The sequence below is a fragment of the Mustela nigripes genome, chromosome 4 (genome assembly GCF_022355385.1).
Source record: "Mustela nigripes isolate SB6536 chromosome 4, MUSNIG.SB6536, whole genome shotgun sequence".
Classification (NCBI taxonomy): domain Eukaryota; kingdom Metazoa; phylum Chordata; class Mammalia; order Carnivora; family Mustelidae; genus Mustela; species Mustela nigripes.
In genome coordinates this window covers 42,311,651-42,339,010 of record NC_081560.1, presented here as the reverse complement: position 1 = coordinate 42,339,010, position 27,360 = coordinate 42,311,651, and the positions used below count along the sequence as shown (strand labels likewise).

The window sequence follows — 27,360 nt, the reverse complement described above, 5'->3', positions numbered from 1 at the left end:
ATATTTCGTATTATGTTGCTTGTCACATATAAGTTTATTAATATTCTATCACCATTTTGTATTGTATTTTTTTAAATAAAAAGAATCCATTTTTCTCATGTAGTGCGATTTGCTTTGAATTTAATTTTTCTGTTAGCAGTATTGTATTAAATGCCTTCTTTTGGTTTTAGTTGTTCTGTATGCCTTTGGTCATTGTTGTGTTTTTTAAACTTTGATAATCATTTGGTTTCAGAGGTTTGTTTTCAACACACTAAGCAGATTTGGGGAAGGATTTTGTACATAGTCTTTGTTTTAGTCAAGGAGGTTAAACCATTTATATTTATTGAGACAAATGGTGTTTGGTGTTATTTAAATCACCTCATTTTAATCTTTTTGGTTAATTTTTTTTCCTATTTACATGTTTTTTCTTTTCTATTTGGTTATTAATTGTGTTAGGCTGAAAGATGCCCTCCACCAAAATCCAAATCCTAATTCCTAAAATGTATGTATATTACCTTCTATGGCAAATAGGGACTTTACAGATGTAATTAAATGGGGAGATTATTCTGGATTATTTTAATGAGTCTAAATGTAATCATATCTATTCTTTATAAAAGGGAGGCAGAGGGAGATTTGACAGTCAGAAGAGGCATTATAACCACAGACCCAAGATGTAATTGGTATAACCACAAATCAAAAAGTGCTGGCTGTCACCTGAAGCTGAAAGAGGCAAGGGAGGAAAACCCCCCCGCCAGAGCCTTTGGAGGGAGGCTGGCCTTGCTAACACTTTGACTTTGAACTAGTATACTATAAGTGATTTTACACTTCTGGCCTCTAGAAATGTAAGAGAATAAATTTTTGTTGGTCTAAACCACAGGTTAGTGGCAATTTGTTACAGTAACCATAAGAAGTTAATAAATTATTTTTCTCCATTTTTATTTCACTATCATAGCTTATCTTTAATTTTTAAATTGAGTATGTCTCTATCAAAGTAAAAAACAAAAGAGATGCCTAAAATGTCCAAATGGAAAGATATAACATGATTCCTTTCCTTATACTCTCTTCTCAACTCCCCAGATTTTTCCCTGGAATGTTTCCTAAATAAATTCATAGTTATTTTGTAAACATGTTGTGGGAATTTTTTGACTCCTTGCTTACCATAGCTGCTATTATTCAATCCTGTCCCTCTTATAGAGTCTTAATTTTGAAACAATGCTCAATCAGCAGAAATATTTCCTCACAGAAGATTTTGCAGGAGATTATGTGATGTTATGCTTTCTTCTTTCTTATACATATAAGTAAATTATTCTGTGCCTTGGCACAGAAATGATATTTACAAAATTCTTGGATCATAATTTTTCTTTCAAAATTCTGAACATGTTTTATGCTATTTTTCTGGCATTTTATTTTTGTAAAAAAGAGGCACGACAATTTGAAATGCATTTCTTTTATGTAACCTTTAGGTTTTTTTTTTACCCTGCCTAGATGTTTGAAGACCCTTGAAATTAACTACTGTTTTTGACTGTATCTCAAAATACATCTCTTTTTGTTAATGCTGGCACTCTCTTTTGTGAACTTTCCTGTTGCTCCAGATTCTGAACTTGTGTCAGCTACCTCACTCAACACAGCCAAAAATGGCTGAGATTCTTGTGACCTTCTTACCACAACATTCCGCTCCACAAAGTTCTGCCCCTGGGGACATTTTTTCCCCCATCCTCCTGAAATGCCACCTCCTGAGCTGTGTGTGGCCAGCTATAACAATTCTGAATTCTTGGATCACACATAGAAATCCCAGTTTTCTCTAAGAAGACAGTTGTCTAATTTTTTTTGGTTAAACTTGGACATGATTCTTCCCTCCATCCATATAGCACCTTTTTAGCAAGAGGAGACTCTCTTCTTACATCCCTCAGGAGAACCTTCAATCACTAATGAGACCTCAATACCCCCTCCCTATAGCACCTTCCACAATGGTAGTACTGGGATGCATTTGTGGTAGTGTTTTAGGTAAAAATAATAAAGAACAACAATATTGTTTATTTTTAGTTGAGTGAGGGAAAGAACAGTAAGGTATAAATTCAGACAAAAGTTATTACCAAAGTCATGGTATTTTTCTTTCATTTTAGAAGAGATTCAGACACTCACCCTTAGACTTTGGTCTTTGACTTACCCTTCCCCACTCTGGGATTGGCCCAAAGATTACAAAACAGAGATATGGCTGGACTTTTGGTAGAAATGAGGCTCAATGTTACGCAAAAACTTTCCACTTTGATCATCCTTTCAGAGATATTTCACTTAATTATATTTTGATTATGCTCCTCTCATAAAGAAGTTAACCTCTTATATCCCAATTTCCTTCTCTGCAAACTCTACAAATAACACTATACTTAGGATAATTAAAGGGCCTGACCAAAGTTGGTAAGAGATGGGGTGGGAAGGGGGAAGAGAGGACCCAAGGACTGACCCTAACGAACAGCTCTGCTAAAGAAGTGGAGGAGGAAGTAAGTTCTGAGACTGTTAACACAGATGATGATAAATGATTCTAAATAGCACATGGGCTCCCGGAAACCAGATCCCATCCATTGTCTTTCAACAACTCACACTGATAAAACCCAAATGAATGTTTCTTTCTAATTATTCTGGAGTGTCAAGTATGGCAGAGAAAATTAGTTTAGCTTTGTAAGTCAACTACAAACAAATGTACCATGCAAATGTCAAGAAAGACTGATCCTGAGATGTGGTGTCTCCAAGAAGTCATGTGAATGAATGAACAAGGGTGAGCTTAGAAGCATTCTCACTGGTCACCATTAGCAATGGCAAGTCCAATTCCAAAACAGCAATCTACTTCTAGACATAGGGAGTCAGTCATTTCTCTCCCTAGCCCAAACTTCATCCCTCCTTAACTTCAGTGCACAGGTTTCTAAATAGCACAAAATACTCCTCTATGATATGCATTCTCTCACTTTTGTGAAGTCACATACCTCCTCTTGTTTCTCTCTTCAGGTTGTGCTGCTCTATGCTTCTACCTATGTGCTGGTGTCCCTCAGCATAGACAGATACCATGCCATCGTCTACCCCATGAAGTTCCTGCAAGGAGGTAAGTTGGCTTAACTAAAGTCTATCCTGTAAGAAACCATCCTTGGGTGAGGGTAGGTTTATTTCCACTAATGTTATCCTCCTAAATAATGGTTTTCTTATTCCCACTCTCTTCTTTTCTTTCTTTCCACTTCATGGGTCTGATGGTCCAAAAAGATGTAGAATTAGAAACAGAATGCCTAGGAAAAGTGGATACTATTTGGATACTATGTATCTACTATGTAGATAGTACCCATGGATGGTCAACAAGCACTTTGTCTTCCTTACTTCCAAACCATAGAGATAATTGGAAAGATGTTTTTAATTGACAGTTACTGGCTAGTAAAATTCTCCTTGATCCAGCGATAGTGCGGAAGCCCCAGAAGAAGAAAACAGATGGGTCAGAGGGAAGGTTTAAACCACACAACTCACAATACCCACAGATGACAGTACAGTAATATGGTGTTAAGAGTGCTTCCTAAATAGATTGTGTAAAGGCCAAAGCAAGAAGGACTCAAGGAAACCAGTAGGGTGATTTCTGGAACACAAGGAGGAGGGTCCATCACTGCATGTTTACGTTCCCTCTGTCCTCCCCCTTCCCAGTGGGGCAACAGAGATAGGGGGCTCTTCCTCCTAGTAGTGGGGATGCTGGATTTGAAGAGACAGGGTGGGGTCCTAGGAAGAAATGACTCCTTGGAGCGATGGTTGGTACCTAGTCACAAGACTAATTGTCCATTACTCTGCCCATGGGCAGAGCCCAGTTTCCTCCAGGACCCCTGAAAGCAAGTAAGAACACAATGTTGATTGACCTGTACCACACTCTCCCAGGAAGCCTGTAAAAACTTATAAAATGGAGAACTAATATGAAATCTTGACTACAGAGATGAAGTGCAATCAAATATCATACAAAATGAGACAAAAACAAAACTGTAGAAAATAGATAATAGTTCAAAATACCATTCTGAGGCATTCACAACTAAGAAAGTAAAATTAGCAGAACAAGCATAACTTTAGAATAAATAGAATTAATGTCATCAGATACTAGTGAATATTTCAGAGAAAATTGGCATAGATCCTTTAAATGATAAGTTAACAACATCTAGTTAAAACAAAATGTGCAGTCCTTTGACCTTGAAGTTCTACTTCTCCGTATCTTCTCTGGACAAACACTTACATTCATGCCTGTATGTACATGTGTTGTTTATTGTAGCTTTGCTTAGAACAGCAGGAATTCCTTCAGTGGAGGAATGTAGATGTTTCAGTAGCTTAGATTTATTGATTGCATACCAGATGCATTCATGATTATATAAGTTCTTTAACCATGTTAAGTACTTTAATTCTTACAACATCTCTATGTGATAGGTCCCATTATTATCCGAATCCTACAGTTTGGACAATTATAATTTAGAGAGTTAAAGTAACTTGCCCAAATCACACAGCTGGTAGGTGCAGGGCAAGACTTGAACCCAAGATGGCCTGGGTGTAATTCAGGTATTTTGACTACCGCATATCCTGCTTCTCAATGAGGAAGTGGGATAGCCACAGACAGTAAAAAAAGAAAAAGTAATAAACAAATGCTTGCAAGGGCACACATCAACTAGTCCTCACTTTTGGCAATGGGATTTCCACTAGCTATAGTGACCACAGGGACTTACGTACAAGAAGGTAGACTGATATGTTGTGCACAATTAAAACTATTTTAAAAATAGAATTTATACCTGTTTATTGTAGGCTTTTCTTAAGGTTGGTGTGTGTGTGTGTGTGTGTGTGTGTGTGTGTGTGTGTGAAGTATGTGACCAGCGCCACGCTTTCTGGGCACTTTCTTTGCCTCAGTGGTTGTGATAAAGGAAGAAGCAGGGAGTGGGATGAAGGGAAATGGGAGAGACACTTCATGATGTAAACAAAGGTATGATATACTTATTCATTCACCTATTTAGTTATGCCCAGAAAGCCCCAGGAAGGATTGAGTGGGGGCATACAAAAACACATACACCAGAGTATTTCAAGGTACAGAAATATAAGTATTAGGGAAATTAAGTATAAGGAAACATGAGGGGTGTCCTGAGATATTTTCCAGAGGTGGAGGCTTAGGGAATCCATAGCCAGAAGGGAAACATTACTCATCTCACAATACTCATTGGGTTAAAAAAAAATCAACTCTTTAGCTCATGGAAAATAGGACTAGTTCTAGGAGACACTGCAATATTCTAAACAGGGTCCTAAATTACAGAAAAGGCAGCAATGAATATTAGAGCATTCTTTTAAAGATGTAAAGCAATTTATTTCCTCACTACAAAATTAATAGAGGTTTGGTGGAGGGCACTTGGAAAATAATCATCTTCAATAGCTTTGGGGAAAGGTGAAAACGTAGAAATCGACATTACCCATTTTCCCTTCCTCACTGGCCAATCCCACTGAAGTCACAGAGGAAGCAGGAATGAAGGGGATGTACAGCTGGGAGGGAGCCAAGGAAAGAAGGCTTCAAATAACAGAACCTCGTGGAATTCCCAGCACACGGGGATCTGATGAAAAATGGATGCCACACTCGCCCAGAAAGGCTGCATGGCGATGTAGGAGTTTTGGGGTGATGTGGTAGGTGAGAACAGGGAACCCTGTGGGGCTCACTTGGTATGACTTGGTGTTACAGTTCCTCAGAATTTAAGGGCAGCATTGAGGGGCTGGGCTAAGGGTTCATGTGATTGAACAAAGAGGGGGCAGCAGAAAGAGATTCCCCACCGGGCAGCACAGCTTCTTCACCCAGAACTGAGCAGGCAGAAGTCACAGAGTGTCCCTCATGGCTGAGCAGACACCAGGTGATGGCGACTAAACCAATGGAAGAAGAGGGGAAGGGGAGGCCTTCCCCTTATTCTTACTGGTTTTGTTCACTGCTTTTTACTAAAGTGGTGGTTTCCTCAGCCAGGAACTCCAAAGAAACTGACATTTTAAGCCTCTTTAGGATAAATAAGTACAAGAATAATTAGGAAAACATCTATTCATTATGAAGAGAAATACATACTTCAGGATACTAAAGCATAATATAAAACTTTGATAATTTAAGAAATATGATACTGAAACCAGAATAATGTACATAAGGCATATGGAATATCAAATCAGTTAGAAAAGAATGACTTAGTCAGTATATGGCATTAGGATAGTTGTCTAGCCATTTAAAAAATATTAGACTGCCATCTGTCACAGTGAATTACAAAGTAAATGCCAGTTGGATGGAAAAAGTAAAAATTTTAAACTTGAAAGGGTACAGGTAAAACTTTTTATTTTTGGTGAGGGAAAGATCTTTCTGGGAATAACACCAAAAGCAGAAACAATAAGGGAAATAAATGTAGTTTAAATTACACCAAAACTGGGGTGCCTGGGTGGCTCAGTGGGTTAAAGCCTCTGCCTTCGACTTGGGTCATGATCCCAGGGTCCTGGGATCAAGCCCCATGTAGGGCTCTCTGCTCAGCAGGGAGCCTGCTTCTCCCTCTCCCTCTGCCTGCCTCTCCGCCTACTTGTGATTGGTCTGTCAAATAAATAAATAAAATCTTTAAAAAAAATAAAAATAAAAAATAAACTACACCAAAACTTTAAAACTCTTTACACAAATAATAAACATCGTATGCATACCTAAGCAGCATAACAAATAAAAAATATTTGTATACAACAGGCAAAGGGATAATGTCCTTCTTCTAAAGAACTCTGGCAAAGAATTGAAAAAGCAGACAAAGGACATGAACAAATTATTAAGAAACAAAAAAAAATGGACGATATATAGAAATGTTCCTTTTGATCATTAACTGAAGAACTGCAAGATTAGACATTTGGATATGAAATCTTATCAATGAGATAACAAGAGTAAGAGGAAGAATCCACTCAGTGTTGGGAGAATATACAGAAATAGGCATGTCTGTACACTTCCAATGGGAGCCATAAATTATAGACACTTTTGGAAGAAATTGAATAATATTTGCCAAAATCAGTTTCTCAGAGTTTATCCTAAGGCAACAGCACCATAAAGAGAATACACATAAATTGTTTGCAATAAAATAATTGGAAACAATTTAAATAATAATAGGTTATCAATAAAATTGGAGTTTAGTGTAGTGATGGGAAAAAATTTATATCAGTGCTTTTCAAATTACACTTCACACACTGGCCCTGGAGGACTCATTTTGTAGACCTGCTCTAGAACAGGTCTGGAAGCTTCTGGCTGTCACACAACCTCAGCCTGAGCCAACCAGGCATCCTGCACTGGGCTCGAGATAAAATTATATTTGATGAAAAGCTTTTATTGCCTAAAGAAGTCTGAATGCCGCTTGTATAGATGCAGACATGAAAAAACGTCATAAAATTTTTTGACAAAGACTTTCTTGACATGAAGATATGGTCATAAAAATTTTTTTCTGAGAAAAAAATCAGATTGAAAACTAGCATGTACATTATGTTCACATTTTTATATGTGTAATCTACGTATTACATATGAACACATTATCAAAATTTGGGCTGGCTATTTCCGGTACTTTCCACCAGGGATTTTTTTGCCTTCTTTTTGTTGATATTTCCCTACTGGTATTTGTGTAATTATCATGGGTAGCTTTCATTATTAAAAACAAAGAAGATCTGTGGGATGCATGAAAGAGAGGACTAAGACAAAAGTACAGAATTAGGGGGAAGGGAGTCAAGATGGCAGAGGAGTAGCAGACTGAGATGACATCAGGTTGCAGGAGTTCAGCTAGATAGTTATCAAACCATTTAGAACACCTACAAACCCAACAGGAGATCAAAGAGAAGAAGAGCAGCAATTCTAGAAACAGGAAATCAACCACTTTCTGAAAGGTAGGACGTGTGGAGAAGTGAATCCAAAGCAAAGGGAAGATAGATGGCGGGGAGTGGGGCGGGCTCCTGGCAAGCAGTCAAGCAACAGAGCACAAAATTCAAACTTTTAAAAGTCTGCTCCACTGAGGGACAATTCTCCAGAGGCTAAGCGGGGGTCGAGCCCTCGCTGGGACAGTGTGGTCTCAGGTCCTGCGGGGTCACAGAAGGATCGGGGGTGTCTGAGTGTAGCAGAGCTCACAGGTATCCCCATAGTTGGGGAAGCCAACTACAGAGACAGAGCCAAGAAGTGCGTTCTCAGCTCAGGATTACCCTAAACTGTGATCTGTGGCATAGTCGGGCCACTGCTATTTGAGCAGGGACACCACAAGTGGCAGATCTAGGAAGATTCAACTTCCTTCCCTGGGGGCAGGAATCTGCTGGGTTTGGAGACTCCAAATGGGACTGTGTGTCAGAGACAGAAATGCTCAGTAACAGGCCAGGTGAGCTCGGAGCACGGCCGGAGACCAGGGAGACGGTAGTGATTGACTGCTTTTCTCCAAGGGCACACTGAGATGTGGGACCCCTGAGCTCTGGGCTCTTTTGTACTGGAGACTGGGAGGCAGCTATTTTCATTCCCGTCTTCCAGAGCTCTTCAGAAAGCATTCAGGGAACAAAAGCTCCCAAGAATAAACCCAAGCAGATTATTTAGCCTGGCCCCTGGCAAGGGCAGTGCAATTCCACCTTGGGCAAAGACATTTGAGAATCACTACAACAGGCCTCTCCCTCAGAAGATCAGCAAGAACATCCAGCCAAGACCAAGCTCACTGATCAAGGGGAATGGCGGAATTCAGAGGAGGGAAAAGCAAAGCATGGAATTCATGTCTTTCTCCCCATGATTCTTTAGTCTTGCAAAGTTAATTAAATTTTTTTAATTTTATTTTTTTCTTATTCTAATGTTTTAACTTTTCCTATTTCCTCTTTTAACATTTTTTAACTAGTTTACTTAATAACTTCCTAAAAAAAATCTTTTAAAATCTTCATTATTATACTCATATTTATCCTTCATTGTATCCGACTTTATTTTTGTATACATATAGGGTTTTTTCCTTCTAAAAATATTTTGGGATACAATTTCTTCTAATAGATTAAAATATGCCCTAAATCTAGCACAAGGCTTTGTTCTAGTCTCCACTCTGAGCAAATTCTCTCCACTTCCTTTTCTTTTTTTTCCAATCAACTTATCAATTACTTTTTTTAGAATTTTTAAAAAATTTTCATCCTTAGTCATCCCTTTATCATGTTTACCCTTATTTTTGTATATATATAAATATTTCTTTCTTTAAAAAATTTTGGGAGGTAGTTTCTTCTAAGAGACCAAAATACACCTTAAATCAAGTGGGTGGCTCTGTTCTATTTACCAGTCTAATTTATATATATATATATTAATAGTTACCCTGAATGTAAATGGGCTAAATGCCACAATCAAAAGACACAGGGTATCAGAATGGATTAAAAAAAAAACAAAACCCATCAATATGCTGTCTACAAGAAATTCACTTTAGACCCAAAGACACCTACAGATTTAAAATGAGGGGGTGGAAAACAATTTACCATGGTAATGGACATCCAAAGAAAACTGGGGTGGCAATCCTTATAAATTAGATTTGAAGCCAAAGACTATGATAAGAGATGAGGAAGGACACGACATCATACTCAAAGTGTCTGTCCAACAAGAAGATCTAAAAATTTTAAATATCTATGCCCCTAACTTGGGAGCAGCCAACTATATAAACCAATTAATAACAAATTCAAAGAAACACATTGACAATAATACAATAATAGTAGGGGACTTTAACATCCCCCATCCCCCTCAATGAAATGGACAGATCATCCAAACAAAAGATCAACAAGGAAATAAAGGCTTTAAATGACACACTGGACCAGATGGACATCACAGATATATTCAGAACATTTCATCCCAAAGCAACAGAATACACATTCTTCTCTAGTGCACATGGAACATTCTCCAGAATACATCATATTCTGGGTCACAAATCAGGTTTCAACTGGTACCAAAAGATTGGGATCATTCCCTGCATATTTTCAGAACAAAGTGCTCTGAAGCTACAACTCAATCACAAGAGGAAAGTTGGAAAGAACACAAATACATGGAGGCTAAAGAGCATCCTACTAAAGAATGAATGGGTCAATCCAGAAATTAAATAAGAATTGAAAAAAATCATGGAAATAAATGATAATGAAAATGTAACAGTTCAAAATCTGTGGGACACAGCAAAGGCAGTCCTGAGAGGAAAATATATAGCAATACAAGCCTTTCTCAAGTAACAAGAAAGGTCTCAAGTACACAACTTAACCCTACACCTAAAAGAGCTGGAGAAAGAACAGTAAAGAAGACTTAAACCTAGCAGAGAAGAGAAATAACAAAGATCAGAGCAGAAATCAATGAAACCAAAAGAACAGTAGAACAAATCAATGAAACTAGGAGCTAGTTCGTTGAATTAATAAGATTGATAGAATTAATAAGATTGAAAAGCCCTTGGCCAGACTTACCAAAAGGAAAAGAGAAAGGACCAACTAAATAAAACCATAAATGAAAGAAGAGAGATCACAAGCAACACCAAAGAAATACAATTATCAGAACATATTATGAGCAACTATATTCCAGCAAATTTGACAATCTGGAAGAAATGGATGCATTCCTAGAGACATATAAACTACCACAACTGAACCAGGAAGAAATAGAAAACCTGCACAGACCCATAACCAGTAAGGAGATTGAAGCAGTCATCAAAAATTTCCCAACAGTTCTACTGAGGGACATCACTCCAGAGGCTAAACCGGGGTGAAGCCCACATGGGGTCAGCATGGCCTCAGGTCCCACAGGGTCACAGAAGGATCGGGGGTGTCTGAGTGTCGCAGAGCTTGCAGGTATTAGAACAGGGAAGCTGGCTACAGAGACAGAGCCGAGGAGTGAGCTCACAGCTCGGGGTTACCTTGAACTGGTCGCAGGCTCGGTGAGCTCGGAGCGCGGCCTGAATTCAGGCAGACGGGAGTAACCGGGCACTGTTCTCTGAGGGCGCACTGAGGGGGGGCCCCAAGCTCTCGGCTCCTCTGGGCCAGATACCGGGAGGCCGCCATTTTCATTCCCGTCCTCCGGAACTCTACGGAAAGTGCTCAGGGAACAAAAGCTCCTGAAAGCGAACCTGAGTGGATTACTCAGCCCAGCCCCGGGTAATGGCGGTGCAATTCCGCCTGGGGCAAAGACACTTGAGAATCACTACAACAGGCCCCTCCCCCAGAAGATCAACAAGAAATCCAGCCAGGACAAAGTTCACCTACCAAGGAGTGCAGTTTCAATACCAAGGAGAGCAGCTGAATGACAGAGGAGGAGAAAGCAAAGTACAGAACTCATGGCTTTCTCCCCATGGTTCTTTAGTCTTGCAGTTAATTTAATTTTTTCTTCTTTTTCAATTTTTTTTCTCTTCTTCTGCTAAATTTTTTTTAACTTTTACCCTTTTCTTTTTTAACGTTTTTAAACTAGTTTATCTAACATATATATGTATAGTTTCTTTTTTATATTTTTTCTTTATTCGTTTTCTCTTTTTAATTGTTTCTTTTCTTTTTCTCTTTCTTTCTGAGCCTCTTTTTGTCCCCTTTCTCCCCCCTCACGATTTGGGATCTCTTCTGATTTGGTTAAAGCATATTTTCCTGGGGTTGTTGCCACCCTTTTAGTATTTTACTTGCTCCTTCATATACTCTTATCTGGACAAAATGACAAGGTGGAAAAATTCACCACAAAAAAAAGAACAAGAGGCAGTACTGAAGGCTGGGGACCTAATCAACACAGACATTGGTAATATGTCAGATCTAGAGTTCAGAATGACGATTCTCAAGGTTCTAGCCGGGCTCGAAAAAGGCATGGAAGATATTAGGGAAACCCTCTCAGGAGATATAAAAACCCTTTCTGGAGAAATGAAAGAACTAAAATCTAACCAAGTTGAAATTTTTAAAAAAAGCATTAATGTGGTGCAATAAAAAATGGAGGCTCTCACTACTAGGATAAATGAGGCAGAAGAAAGAATTAGCAATATAGAAGACCAAATGACAGAGAATAAAGAAGCTGAGTAAAAGAGGGACAAACAGCTACTGAACCACAAAGGGAGAATTTGAGAGATAAGTGACACCATAAGATGAAACAACATTAGAATAATTGGGATTCCAGAAGAAGAAGAAAGAGAGAGGGGAGCAGAAGGTATATTGGAGAGAATTTCCCCAATATGGCAAAGAGAACAAGCATCAAAATCCAGGAGGCCTCCTGAGATCCCTGGTTCTCCTAACATCTCCAAAGTGGATGCTTCTCAACTTGCCTTCTGAGCACTTCAAGTCCTGAAGGTGGTATAGACATTTTCCTACTTCCCTGGACCACTTCCAACCCTTCCATTATTTCCCGTGCACTGATCTATTCCTTTGATGCTCGTGCTATCAAACCAGATTACCTGTTCCCTCTCTGTCTTTACCACATGGCCATGCCCCTCACCCACCAAAGATGTGATCACTATTCTCCAGTGATCACATCTTTGTGATCTCTCATACTGTACCCATCTTGAATGTCTTTGATATCTATCTACATGGATAAACCATCCAACTTCTTTTCTTTGAGCAGAAAAGCAAGCCAAGATCCTCATCATGATTGCCTGGAGCCTTTCTTTCCTTTTCTCCATTCCCACCCTGATAATATTTGGGAAAAGGAAACTCTCTAATGGCGAAGTGCAGTGCTGGGCGCTATGGCCGGATGACTCCTACTGGACCCCGTACATGACCATTGTGGCCTTCCTGGTGTACTTCATCCCCCTGGCAATTATCAGGTAAGAGACCAACAGGCCAGACCCCAATAGAGGCTTTCCTGGTTCACCAACTCCTGCTCTTCTCTCCCCACAAGGCCCGTCATTGGTCCTAGTGTCCTTGAGGGAAGTGGCCAAATCTCAAGATTTCATCTAAAGCTACTTTGTGTTAAGCCCAACTTCTCCAAAGTAGTGTAAGGAGGGGAGAACTAATATTTTCTGAGTATGTATTATGGAATAGACATAACTAACAGTGACTGCATATGGGATTCCATCCCATAGCTAACATAGATCCCAACTCAATCAAATAATTACATTTAGTCCCCTTTTTATGTATGGTAAAACTCAGGTTCAGAGAGGTTAAGTAACCTGCCCAATATCACACAGGATTTAAAAAGGTTTTTCTGAGTTTATACCCTATTCTTTCTCCTATTTCATATAGTCTTTCAAATATAAGGCACAGTACCAATTTCAGAGATCTTACGTTATCATTGAAAAGATAGGCAAACCTTAAGCAAAACTGAGCAAAAAAAAAAAGGCGATACACACAAAAAATATGCTAGAAAGTGCATGCAGTGAGGTCAAGTAATGACAAGAAACACTTCTTGGAAGTGACAATTGGAGGAGAGAGGAATTCAGATAAGAGAAGGGAAAGGTGGGAGGGAAGCAGGTTTTCTGGGAACTGGGGGTCCAAGTCAAGTGCAGTGACAGGGAAAGGACAGGCAGGCATGTCAGTGGGAGAGAGAAGAAGTTGGCAATAAGCTCCTTCTGGTGGGGTGAGATTCAATTATAAAGGGCCTTAACAACCAAGTCATAGGATGCTCCCTCTGTCCCATAGCCAATGATGGCCACAGATGGTCTTTCAGCAGAGAAGACCACAACTGCTTGGAGAGTCAGGGTGTCGCTTGTCATGTGGCAGGACCACCTCTGACAGCATGACTCTAAAGGCCTGGGTGGGGTCAGGGATTGAGGGAGATACTGGCACGTTGAAGGTTTGCTTGGCCAGGCTGATCCTACACCAAGCCGGCCATGGTGTGCCCCATAATCTGTCCTGAATGAAGGAACCAGCCTTTGGTTTCAGATCATATAAATACTGCTGTGATAAAAATCTTTGTACTTAAATTTATTCATGAGTCTCTGATTATTCCTTCAGAACTTATTCTACTGGAATTGCTAGATCAAAGATGATGCTCATTTTAAAACTTTCAATGCATATTCATAAACTGCCCTACAGGAAAGGTGTATTCCTGCCAACAGTAAAAAAAAAAAAAAAAAAAAAAAAAAAAGAGCTCTGAGTTTTCTTCCCCTGACCCAATGGAAGATGCTATCGTTTATGAAATCTCCATCCAACATAGAGGTTTCAAAAAAATATCTCATTGTTTTCATATGCATTTCTTTGATGAAGTGTTAAGTGTATGAAATATGTTTTGAGTTTTTTCTGACATTATGGGACTCCTGCATTCTTGCTCTTTGTTCATCTGTAGTTGCATAAAATACCATAGCTGGAAGAATGTGATCCATCACATAGGCCAGCCCCTGAATTTTTCACAAAAGTAGACCTAAGGCTAAAAAGCGCAAAATGACTTGCTCTCCATCAGAGGTCGAGCTGGGCAGGGGAGGGATCCCATAGCCAGTGCCGCAGCCTTGCTGAGACTGGAGATTGTCAGTCATCTCTGCTGACTTGACAAATTGACGCCTACGTGATTTCCATGTACTGCCTCCTCTCCACTGAGTTGAATTTGGGAGGAATCTTGGAGGAAAGATGAAGGTTATTTAGACAAGCAGTCAAAGTTAAGTCATAGCATCGTTGAAAGTGGCACGTGGAGGAGGAAGGTGGCTCATCGCAGGGGTAAGCCTCTGGGGGGAAGCACCTCCTGCCGTCCATCACAGGCAACTGACGCATCGATTTCAGTGGACAGTGTTTGTGTTTGTTCTCTCCTGATTGATTTCCCATCAGCTCGTGAAATCAGTCCAAACACCTGCTCAGGCTGGTGGATACAGTATGTCCACCCCAATGTTCCCAATGCGCTGTCTGACCAGATCTGTCATGTGGCTCTTTCCCCATCCATAATCATTCCCCATCAATTCAAGCTGCTCCTTCCCATCAGGACCTCTCAGACCTGCCTACAGCCCGACTTGTGTGTTCTTGTAGTGCCCTTAGAAAAAGCCAAGTACAATACGACGATGAAAGGGATGACTTCAAAAGCAAGTTGCACTCAGCCTTCAACAAAGCACAGCCTCCTTAAATCCCGCCCTGTGCTCCTTGCTCCTAGCTGTGGTAGAATGACGAAGATTCAGAGTGACCTCCCACAACCTCGAGCTTCCCTGAAGCGTTTCCTATCTGCTCAGTCATGACCTTCAGTCCTCTGTGGTCAGACTCCTCTTGCAGAAGAAAGAGCTTCTGTCTGGGGAATATGGCACCCTCCAGCCCTCTCAGCAACTCCTCCTTCTTGACCCAAGACCAGGCCCAGATGGAATCTTGTGAAGAATTTGTTTTCCAGCTAGCTCCTGGGATAACTTGCTACAATTTTATATCTCTCAGAGTTAAAGTTCATCTTTTTTTTTTCTTTCTTAACCACATTTTGGACCCTTGAACTCGATCCTGTTGCTTATAGTCCTTTTAGATAAACTCTTAATTCCAAGCTTAAGTAGACAAAGGAAACAACTCAAAATAGATGTCTATTCATTTTCTTAACCATGCCTAATGCTTTGTTTTTCTTCAGGCAGGATACTTGTGTGTGTATATATATTCCTTACCAAATTGATAAGCAAAAAGTACATATAAAGTTGTTTTAATTCTTTTCATTACAGATGAGGTTGAAAAATTTTAAATGTACATTATCATTTTAGTTTTTTAGATAAATTGCATATTCATATTCTTTTACCCATTTTTCTCAATTTTATTTTCTCTCTTCTTTATTTTTTAAGATACTCTATATATAAGAAACTTTTCCTGTTTTTATATGTTGAGGCAATCCCCTAGTTCGTCACTTGCCTTTTTGTTTTGAATATGGCTTTTTTTTGCTTTCTTTTTTTTTTTTTTTTTTTTGCTCTCAGTTAATAAGACTGGCATAACTGTGAAAAAGGGAGACAGCATGAATATCAAAAATTAGAAATGAGAAAGTCAGATTCTTTAAGAAGTTAAAAGAACCATAGGAAAGCGTTATGCAAAACTTTACACAAATGCATGTGGAAATACTAAGGAAATGTATAAGGCTTCTCTGTTATACACAGACCTTTCACGTTGAAATGTGTTCACACCTACTCATGTCTTTCTTTACATATTGCCTCCCATTTCTTTCTTAGGAAATTGTCCCTTGCACATGCTTATTTCTACTTTGATTTAACTTTTTAATGATTTATTATTTTATTATTTTATTTTTTTAAGATTTTATTTATTTGACAGAGATCACAGGTAGGCTGAGAGGCAGGCAGAGAGAGAGAGAGAGAAGGAAGCAGTCTCCCTGCTAAGCAGGGAGCCTGATGTGGAGCTCAATCCCAGGACCCTGGGATCATGACCTGAGCCGAAGGCAGAGGCTTTAACCCACTGAGCCACCCAGGTGCCCCAGTGATTTATTATTTTAGTTACTAGAACATAATTTCAGTGTTGGCAATACATTAAAAATGTCACTTCAAAAAAAAGACATTTATTTTAGAAGGAGAGCATGAGCAGGAGGAGTAAAGGGAGAGGGAGAGAAAATCCCAAGCAGACTCTGTGCCCCTAAAACTTTTACTTAAAAAAAAATTTGATTTGGGGCACTGGGTGGCCCAGTTGGTAAGTGTTCCACTCTTGGTCTGGTTCAGGTCATGATCTCAGGGTCCTGGGATCGAGTCCCACAATGGCTCTGCACTCAGTGTTGCTTGGGATTCTCTTTCCCTCTCCCTCTACTCTTCTCATTCATGTGCTCTCTCTCTCAAATAAATAAATCTTTTAAAAAACTTTGATTTGATTTGCCAAGTCCCCAATACCATTTACTTTCAATGTTATATATGAATTAGAGATTTAACTTAAATTTACTTTTTTAAGGCCAGGTCCTTTGTCCCAACACCATTTACTGAATAACCTATCTTTTCGACGTAGTATGAAGTGGCAATTCTATCATATGTATATTTATATTTTAAACACTCTCATTGTTTCTGAACTTGTCAGTCTCTTCATTGCACTTTTATTTTCTTTCTTTCTCTATCTTGAGTGGTAGTCTTTAGACAATCGCTTTTTTCTTTTTGTATATGTTGCAAACATGTCCCTAGTTTGTCACTCGCTTCTTCATTTTGAATATAGTTTTATTTTCAGCTAATAGGTATTGCCATAATGAAGAAAGCAGAGAATTGCACAAATAACTAAGCTGGGGGCTTTTCTGCCACCAATACCATATTGTTTAAATTATTATAGCTTTATATACATTTAATATCTATATAAGTGTTTTCTCTTTCTCGAAGGTCCCTGGCTCTTTCCGGGGAGCTACTGATGCTCTCTCCATCGCCCACTACTGTAGCCATAACAAACAGGGACGCCCCTCCCTCTTTTCACCCCTCTACCATTATGCACATCGTTCCTTATGCCTGTACACTCCTCCACACCCACCCTGCCTTGTGGCTCTGTTTCTGGAAACCCAGGTCACATTCTTCACATCTTACTCCACATACCAACTCCACATGGAGTGGCCACTGCAGGTCCCCGGCCAAGTAGTGCCTTGGGTGTTCACCCATAACCTCCAAACTCCGCTCGTGCCTGCTGCCATGAAGACTTTGTGGTAGTGTCACCCCTGCTTGCTTGTGTGATGTATCTCTTGAGTACAGAACTTTGTCTCTTTATTTCTTAATTCCAAATCCAGTACCTAATGCTCACTCTATAAATGTGGGAGTAAATGTACAATGCAGGCCTGACCGATAATGTGAACCAATCCCAGGGCGGAGGTACTATGACACTCTGATACACACACACCTGAGATGGAAATTTCTAGCTGTTTAGTACCTAGGTCAGTTTCTGGCAGATGGTAGATCCTCCATGTATGTGAAAGGGAAGAAGGAAGGAAGAAAGGGAAAAAGCGAGAGAGGATGAAAGACAGAGAGGGAGGGAAGGAGAGAGGAAAAAAGAGTTGCATTATCTGGGGCAAACTCTCATGAGAGCTGTGTATGAATAAAGATTTAGCTCTTCTGTCATTAATTAAATCAGGCTCCCAGCTCTTGAAACCATAGTGACTGACAATAAAGGCAATACATTGTTTTTCTGGGTCAACACAACTCCCATTATTTCAAAATTTACTTGACATAACTGTCTAACTGCTGCTGGGTAGGTTATTAGCCCTGGTGTAATTGCTTTACTTTAGCAGTGGTTATTTTCTTGTAACTTAATTGATTTCTCATTCTTCTATCATTTTTATCTCTGTGACATAAAGAAAGAGGCATAAAAGATCCATGGCCAACAATTGCAAAGGAATAAGTGGGAAAAAAGCACATTTGTCATGGAGCATTGATTCGTGTTATATGAAAAAAAGATCCATTTATTTTGCTTGGAGAATGGAGATCAAACTATGGGAAAGTCCCATGCTAAGTTTGGTATAGCCCAGTAGAGTTTAAGGCCATGGTGTGTGAAAGGCCCCAGGGATCTGGCTAGCACTGTCCCTGGGCATGAGGTCCAAGGTCAAGAAGAATGACCCATCATATTATTAAAGGAAGTGACATACCATATGGTGTTGCCTGAGGGGTGGCAAGAGTTACCTTTTGAAAAGCCATTCTCATTAATTTGCTGGGTCAGGGTAGACGTTTGTGATTGGATTTCCAGTATCCAATTGGATACTGGATTGGATAATTCCAGTATCCATTCCACAATAAGCCACTCATGGCAGCCCTTCCCCTCAGTATGTGAATGGTTTGGGAATGGCCACGTGACCAATTCGAGCCAATGAGATGTGAGGGAACATCTTCTGAAGAGCTTTTGGAAAAGATTTCCCCATTCTTAGGAAACAAGTCCAGGAGAGGATGGCTTATCTTCTGGATACTGCTTCTGTATACAGGTGTCCAGGATTGACAGCTGGAACTGCTGCAGTTGACTCAGGGAGACACCTACACTGAAAAGAAAAGAGAAAAGTCAGATTTCTGAAACTCAGCTTCGACCCTTTGAAGTTGCAATTATGGGAGATAAGAAATATTCCAATTGTTTAGAACAATTTGAGTCGGGAGTTTTCTATAAGTTGCTATAAAAAGTATCCTAACTGATACCCAACAGTCCAAACCTGCTGTTTCCAGACATCAGTAAATTCATCTGAATTACCTAAGTCATCAGAATGAACTCTTCTAGGACCATTAGGAAATCTCAGTTATTTCAGTGGCACCAAGTGAGTTAGCCAAGGCATCCCTTTGACTTTCTCTGTCTGGGAGCCCATTAAACATGGTACCAATGGGCTGTATATATCAGGACTCTCATGTAAATTTTTAGTTTCTTAAGTATCAAGCTGTTTTTACAAGTTAGTTTTGCCTTCATGTCTCCCAAAACCCAACTACATACAGAGATACTGTTGAGTCCCTGACACTTTACCTTTTGCCATATATTCATTATTTCTAGAAATAGCTGTAGGGCACCCACCCTCTGGGAGACCTGGACCTGGTAAGGGGGATACAGAAATGACTAGACACACATGCTGTCTGAATTTAAGAATATTCCTGTAACAGAGAAGACAGCCAATTAAGGAAGGGGTTACAACACTGTGATGAGTGGTAGTAGAGTAAATAGAGAGCCCTAGGGGATCCACAGCAGGGATGCTAACCTGGTCTAGGAATCAAAGAAGGCATTTAGGAAATAACTAGAATCATATATAGCATATGTAACCCAATACAGCCCCCAGAGGAACTTGTGCACCCCACGTCGGGTTCTCTGCTCAGCGGGGAGCCTGCTTTGCCCCCTCTCTTTCTCTGCCTGCCTCTCTGTCTGTCAAATAAATAAACTAAATCCTAAAAAAAAAAACCAATCTTGTTAACAAGTCGGTTTACAGCCCTTGAAATCAGAGGACCTATCCTCTAGCTGTGTGAACTCAGACAAGTCACTGAATCTCTGACCCCCACAACAAATCAAGGTCTTTATTATATATTCTTGTTTCACCCTCCATTTTATCTTCAGAGCGTTTTGCCTCTGTATAAGCATATATTAATGTGTCCTCATTTTATTACTACCTATTGCCACGAATGTATTCTGTATTGCCACATTGTAGTGTAAGCTCTATGAGGGCTAGGAATCTGTATTTTCTACCAGAGTATCCACCATGACTTAACAGGTGCCTGGGACAAAGTGAGTCCTCAAATACCTAAAATGAAATGAATTAATTAATGAGAGAGACATTTTTGACTAGCAAGTACCCTTAATGCCCCTGCTAGGAGAAGAGAAAAAAGGGCCTTGTTCAGTGAAACACCAACTCCCCCTACCTATCTTCCCTATGCTTGACCTCTAAGGAGACCTTCAGGGCATACATAACTGGACACAATCCTCGAACCCCAAATGGGAAGCAGAGATGGAGACTTAGATCCCCACTGGCTATGAATGTCTATGGCTCCAAGACTGTAACCCATGAAGTCCCCAGTCCTGTGCTGAATCCTGCAGGGGTGGGGCACTTACCGTCTGAGGGAATACTGTCTGTTGTGTCCCACAGGAAGGGCAAAGGTTTTGTTCTCTTCCCTGGACACTTCTTACACATTATCCAGAATCAGGACTAAGGAACCAGGTACAAGCATCCTCCTAAGGCAGTCCTACAAGGTCTTTCTCTGGCTTCGGCTCTCATGCAACCCCCATCACGAGCTGCCTCTACAAAGGAAATGAGAGAAAATGGGTCTGTGTCTAGAGAGTGTCCCATAAAATCAAGAACTCAGGCAGCCAGTTACAGATAAGGGATACTTTCTTCGATCGGGATGATCTTTCAGTATTCAGATTTTTCAGAAACTTGAAGAAACCTGCACTTGTTGGGAGAGTGGAAATAGATTGAAGACGTGGAAGAAGTTAAACCAAAACAGTAGAGATGTTTCTGTTTTTGAAAATCTGTTTTGAACTCTGTTTCTGAGAATGGGCTATGGATAGATTTGCTGATCTTTAGGACATGATCATCATAGACAAAAGACTCCACGAAAACTGTGTTAGACCAGCATGGAGGTCCTAAGGAAGGGAGAGCCAGTTATCATTGAGGAACAGGGACAGTTCAGAAAGGTTTCACAGCTAAGTGATATATGGAGAATGGGCTTAAAAATGCATTTCAGCAAGAAAGCAAAGCAAGCACAGAGAGATAGAAGGCACTGGAATTTACCCAAAGTCAGCTGCATATGAAGCATGGGGTTGGGGTCAGTTTTGTCAGCTTGCTCCTGTTGGGCACTCCTGTTGCTGATTTGGAGAAAGGTCATCGAGAGACAGTGGGGTGGAGGGAAGAAGGATGATGATGGTAAAGGTGAGGAAGACAGAGGGAGATTGTGGGAGGCTTTGGATGCCCTATGTAAGAGCCTGGATGTCATCTTGTAGGTAAGTGGAGACATTGGGGCAGTTTTAAGCCAGAGATGACTCTGGGTCCTAGAGCGCCACCTTGAGGGACGCGCGGGCATTCAAGATGGTAGCTGAGCAGAGATGTTAGAAGATCACAATAATCAGGCAAGAGGTCATAAGGGGTGCTTGTTTCAGGAGCGCACAGACTGAAATTGGAACCATACAGAAATTAGTCTGTCCCCATATGAAGATGCCATGAACGTTCATGAAGCCTTCCTTTTAATGGGTACAGAGCTTCAGTTGGGGAAGATGAAAAATTCTGGAGATGGATAGTGGGGACTGTTATACAACAGTGTGAATGTACTTCATGCTGCCAAACCATGCAGTTAAAATTGGTTAAAATGGTAAATTTTTTTATGTTTATTTAACACAATAAAAATAAAACGTAAAAATATTTGGAGGAAAAAAAGAGATTGTAAGGATCTAGACTGATGCTGAGGAGCACGAATGGAGAAGAAGGAACAAATCATGGAGGCATGGGGACGTTTTGAAGGGACAGACCACAGAACTTGCTGATGAAAGGAACAACGAAGAAGAAGGAGACAAACATAATTCAGAGATTTCTCTGATACATAACTGCTCCGCTTTGAGCAATGGCCTGATCTGTCATAAAGGGGCACCCTACTAATTAGGAGTTGCTTTCCACTTGCCTGAAGGGTCCTTAGGAGATGAGGCAGAGATGACTTAGGCCCAAACCCCTAACACATAAGACCTTCCTCAATTCTCCATTATGTATATGGCTCGTGGCCAATAAATATTTGAATTGTTGATTGATTTAGCTCTGGGGTTGCAACTGTAATACATAATTAATGTTCCGTGGTGGTTTTTACCTTTCCTTGTATCTCATTTATGTGGGGAAAAAGTTTCTCTGCTATAACAAATGTCCAACTTAAGGTAAAGAATAGACTCACAAGTAGTTTTTCCTCATTTCTTCTATAATGTAGACACACAAGTTCCAGAAAAATCCCTGGGCAGGTATATGAGAAGGACTGGGGATGTTCCAAAAGGGCTCCAAGCACACCTGGAGCACTCAGAGGAGTTCACTTAGCAAGAATGGGAAAAACAAAAAGGAGCAGAAGGTTTTTAACACGGTCATTAATTAAGTTATATTCTAAAGATCATTAAAAAACAATAGCGCTTTGTCAGCCACTGCAGACCAGAGTTCTGATTTTATTTTAACCAGTAAATCTCAGGAGAGAAATGTGTGGCATTCTAAAGTAAAGCAATGCTTTGTCCCAGAGTTTTTAGTTCAAGTTCTTAACATATTGGAAGCATCAAACAACTGATCAAAGGGAACAAAAGATTCAAAATTTCCTGATGCTTTTGAGTCATTAATATTTTGTTTTCCTGTTAGGCATAAATTATTTCATGCTACAGTAGGTGTGATAGTATGTGAAAAATGGGGAAGAAAAAGGGGAATGAAAATGACATTTATTGAGTCTCTGCTAATTTCCAAGTGCTGTGCTTGGCATTTTCAATGTTGTCACATTCGATCCATCCCCAAAAAAGTGTTTGTGTTATTAATTCCATTTTAGTGTCAACAGAGGCCCAGTGCCTTAGTCTGTTCAGGCTTCTGTAACAAAATATTACAGATTGGGTGGTTTGTAAACAACAGAACTTCAGTTCTTGCAGTGCTAGAGGCTGGAAGTCCAAGAACAGGGCGCCTGCATGGTCAGAGTGTGGTGACAGCTCTCTTCTGAGCAGCAGACTTCTCCTGGGTCCTCACATGGTAGAGGAGGCTAGGGAGCTCTGTGGGGTGTCTAAAAGAGCACTAACTCCATTCATCAGGGCTGTATCACAACCTAATCACCAATAGGTTCCACCTCCTACTACTATCACCACGGTCATTAACATTTCAACATGTAAACTTAGGGGTGGAGACGCAGCAAACATTCAACCTGTGTCAGCCAGTAGATTGCTTATCTATTGCTGGGTAACAAATTATCCTGAAGCCATGACTTAAAACAACATATGTTTATTATCTCCAGTGTTGTGTGTCCGGAGTCAGACATGGCTTAATGGGGCATGGCTCACCTCCGCGGAAGCAAGGCAACCATCAAGGTGTCTGCCAGGGCTGGGCTATCACCAGAGGCTCAATGGGGAAGGGTCTTCTTTCAGGCTCCTGTGGGTTCTTGGCAGAATTAATTTTCTGGGGCTGTAGGACTCATGGCAGCAACAGAGGGAGGCGCTAACAAGACAAGCATAAATCTTACACGATCCCAGACATTTATCACCTTCAGCCCAATGCTTGGATTAGAAGCAAGTCACAGTTCCCCCAGTTAAGGGAAGGGGATCTCACAAAGGCATGCATACCAGAGGCAGGAGTCATGGGGCCACATTAAAGAGTGTCTAAGGTCAAGGTTATACAAGCAGCAAGTAGTAGAGCTAGATACAAATACAAATCTTTCTGATCCCAAAACCTGAGTCTGGATTCTAATCTCAGCTCTACCTCTAACCATCTGAGTTATCTTGGAGGAACCATTTTACTTCACCATGTTCTATCCTCTTCAGGTAAAAAAAAAAAAAGTGGTAGCTGTGACATGCAGGGATTCTATAATCAGCCAGGATAGGGACCAGGCGTGGTTTAGAGCACCCTCCCTCCTTACCTCACACTCAGAGAACTGGAGTGGTCTTTCTGTGTCCTGACAGTAGGAACCCACCAGCCATGTTAATATTACCTCTGGTCCTTTCCACAGTGTCATCTATGCCATTGTGATCCGAACCATTTGGATGAAAAGCAAAGCCCATGAGACAGTGATCTCCAACTGCTCAGGTAAGTGTCTAACTGGCATTACCTGGCTCTTAAATAATTTTCCTTCTTCAGTGGTTTTTGTCTAGCAAATAAGAGCTCAGGCTTTGCCTGAATTCAACCAGCCTGCACTCTTCCATCAGGACCCAGCCAGCTGGTCAGACCCAACAAAGCCTCTCCTGGTAGGTGCTGTCCCCTCCATGTGGCCTCCCTGAAGACTCAAGAAGGAAGAGGAGACTTTGGGTGCCAGGATCCAAAGGTCACCCTGGTTACTTGGGCCTGGCAAAGAGAACACCATGGAGGACACTGGGGTATACAGAGGTCTGTCCAAGGAGCACACATTCAGTGATGCATGGGCATAGACATTTCTATTTGACTTGAATTTACAGATGGAGAAAATGGCTGTCCATCCACAGAACAGTCCTGGACCCTAAGCCAGGCGACGCATGGTCAGTGCTTTCCCAACACACCATCTCACCCCAGAATGAGCCCGAAAGCACCCACTATAGCCCTTCCCCAAATTCTGCATCAGTAAACCTTAGTGCAGAGCCCCTCCCACACTGAGGGCACTGGGACCTGGAGGCCTACCCTGCCACCCAGTCCAATGCTGCCACACCTGCCGGAGACCAACCCGGAGAGAACACAGTGACCCACATGCCAGAAAGAGAGGGCAGAGGGCTCCTGGCTTTCTATTTATTATAATGCCACTAGTTCTCTGCTCGGACTCCCTACCTCCTCCCGTTCCTGGTATCCACATGCACACATGCACTCTTTCACAGTCTCTCACATGCACACTTACACACACACCTATACACATACACACACACCCGCACGCCCTCACACGAGGACAGCAGGCTATAATGCGGATGCCCAGAAAACAAAAGGGCTGGTTTCTGTTCCGGGTGTGCCACTGAGAGCTGGGCCACCTTGCAAAGTCATTTAACCTCTCTGGCCTTCACCAGGTTAAAATAAGGAGACAGCCTAAATGGTCTCGACACCCTCCTCTTTTCAAACTGTGAACGAACACCTTTACCAGACCAAGACCTTGCTCATTTTCCTCCCTCTTGAAGCTACTTCTCCCATGTGATGGAGGGAAGGTCTTAAGGATTCCCAAGCGGGCACTAATCATCTGTGTCCCTTCTCTAGGTAAATCGGGAGAGACGTATAAGGCTGGGTGTTCTTATCTGAATTCAGTTCAGTTCTGCTGTGTCCGCCACAGGTCAGCAGCAGTACCAAGGCCTGGGGATGCCAAATGAATCCATAGCATAGTTTCAGACTAGAGGAAGCCTCTAGGCCCCCACGTGGGGTCTCAGCTCTGGCTGCCCAAGAGTACTGCCTGGGGAGATTCTCAAATGCACCAAATACCAGGAGACCGCTGCCTGAGAGGTTCTGATTCACTCCGCTTGGAGTGAGGTCTGGCATCGTTACTTTGGAAAAGCTCTTTGGATGATTTTAATGTGCACCCAGGTTTGGCAACCTCTCGTCCAGCGGGAGGCACAGTTAGAGGCTGCTGACTCCCACCGTGATTGACAAGAGCAATCCCGAGGTGTGTGCAGGCTGCTTGGAAATGTGCCACCCGTGAAACACCTATCATTCAACTTGTGACCCCTTCTGGGCTCCGTGCAGGTCCTCCACACAGACTCCCTCCCTCCAGTCTAGTCTCTGCACCCTGGTTTTTCTAGAAGAACAAGAGCAAGCAGAAAGAATGAACACAAATGCATTCATTTTATTCATCATCAGGGGCTCTGGCTAAATGTCAGCATATTTGTCTGAAAAAAAAAATGGAGGAAGACATCCTTCCTCTATCAGGCATGAAATAGATACATTAAATACTAAAATTGTTGAAATAGGGTATCTCTATCAAAGAATTACAAGAAGAAGAGAATAGAACAGAAACTCTAAAGGAAACCTTGGGAATTTAGGGGAGGATAAAGTGTTTCGAATTGATAGCGTAGTAGAGATCATTCAGTAATTAGTGTTGTTGAGAAAGTTTATTTAGAAATAAATAGAGCTATAGTCCTACCTCATTGCCACAAGGAAATAAACTTTTTTTAGTGATTTAAGTGAAAGAGAGGGAAAGGAAAGAAAACATAAGAATCATTGTTTATAATCAGGAAAAAATGGGAAAAGTTCTGCATACCTGTAATGAGGGATCGAGTATAATTATATAGACAAGGAAATGTGACAGCTGTAAAAAGTATTATGTAGTATACTCATTGCAATAAAAAGATGTTTATTATGTATTAAACTAATAAGGAAAAAGTTAAATGATATCACTTTTATAAATATACGAATACATAATAAGTATTAGAATATGCATGTGCATATACAGATGATAGCACGCTGGACAGATAGATAGATAGATAGATAGATATAGAGATATATCTTAAACTGATACATCCCTAAACATTCAAAACTTATATTTTCAGGGAATGGGTAATGACCAAGATAAGATGTGTTCTGATACATAGGTAGGATCTAGAAGCTACAAGGCATAAGGAAGTTCCCAGAGGTTGATATAACAGATAAGAAAACATGCCTCTTCCTGCCCACAGATGTCTCCCTGCTGAGCTTTCTGTGATGCCTGAAATTCAAACCAATGGAATCAGTCCTTTTTCACCAAGATACTGTCTCTAGGAGAGCCTAGGAGCAGTGCATTTGTAACCTGGATTGAGTAATGTGCACTATACAAGCATATACTGATGAAACTGTCACTTAGACTACACGACCCCTGATTTGATGGTGGACAGATCAAGTGTGGTGGGACCAGCGGGTTTGGGAAGGTCCAGAGCAATGGGTGTGAAGGGGAAAAAAGTAAAAAGGGGGCGTCTGCATCTGTTCAGGCTGACATAACAAAGTGCCATAGACTGAGTGGCTTCAACAACAGAAATTTATTTTATCACAGTTCTAGAGGCTGGGAAGTCCAACATCAAGGTGCTGGTTGATTCTATTCCTGGTGAAAGTGCTGTTCTTGGCTTGTAGATGGCTTCCCCTTCCCTCTTGTTGTGTCCTCATATGGGGGTGAGGGGAGATTGAGAGAGAAAGAGCACAGGCTTTGGTGTCTATTCTTATAAGGGCACTAATTCCATCATGAGGGCTCCATGCCCATGACCTCACCTAACTCTGGTCACCTCCCACAGTTCCCATCTCTAAAAACCATCACATTGGGGATTAGGACTTCAACATATGCATTAGGGGAGAACACAAACCCATAGTCCATACAGAGGCAGAATCAGGGGAAAAAAAAAAAAAGACCCTGAAGAAATAATTGAAGTCCAACCAAATGAGAAATAGACAAACGTTGTTTATCCAGAGCTCACAAAAGAGGCATTGCAAGGGAGTCAGGCACCATGCCTTCTGTTTTGGCA

At 40.9% G+C, this 27,360-nt stretch overlaps 1 protein-coding gene across 2 annotated transcripts in view; it reads left to right on the top strand.

Annotated features, from left to right (window-relative positions):
- The window catches only part of NPSR1 (neuropeptide S receptor 1), a 149,680-nt gene that overhangs the window by 105,686 nt on the left and 16,634 nt on the right, over positions 1 to 27,360 (top strand). Inside the window, exons 4-6 of one of the 2 annotated variants that reach the window (XM_059395660.1) lie at positions 2,980 to 3,073; positions 12,548 to 12,749; positions 23,940 to 24,016. In XM_059395660.1, coding sequence (XP_059251643.1) covers positions 2,980 to 3,073; positions 12,548 to 12,749; positions 23,940 to 24,016 — 373 coding nt within the window. The remainder of the gene's footprint in view (positions 1 to 2,979; positions 3,074 to 12,547; positions 12,750 to 23,939; positions 24,017 to 27,360) is intronic. The other variant, XM_059395661.1, reaches the window with a different exon arrangement.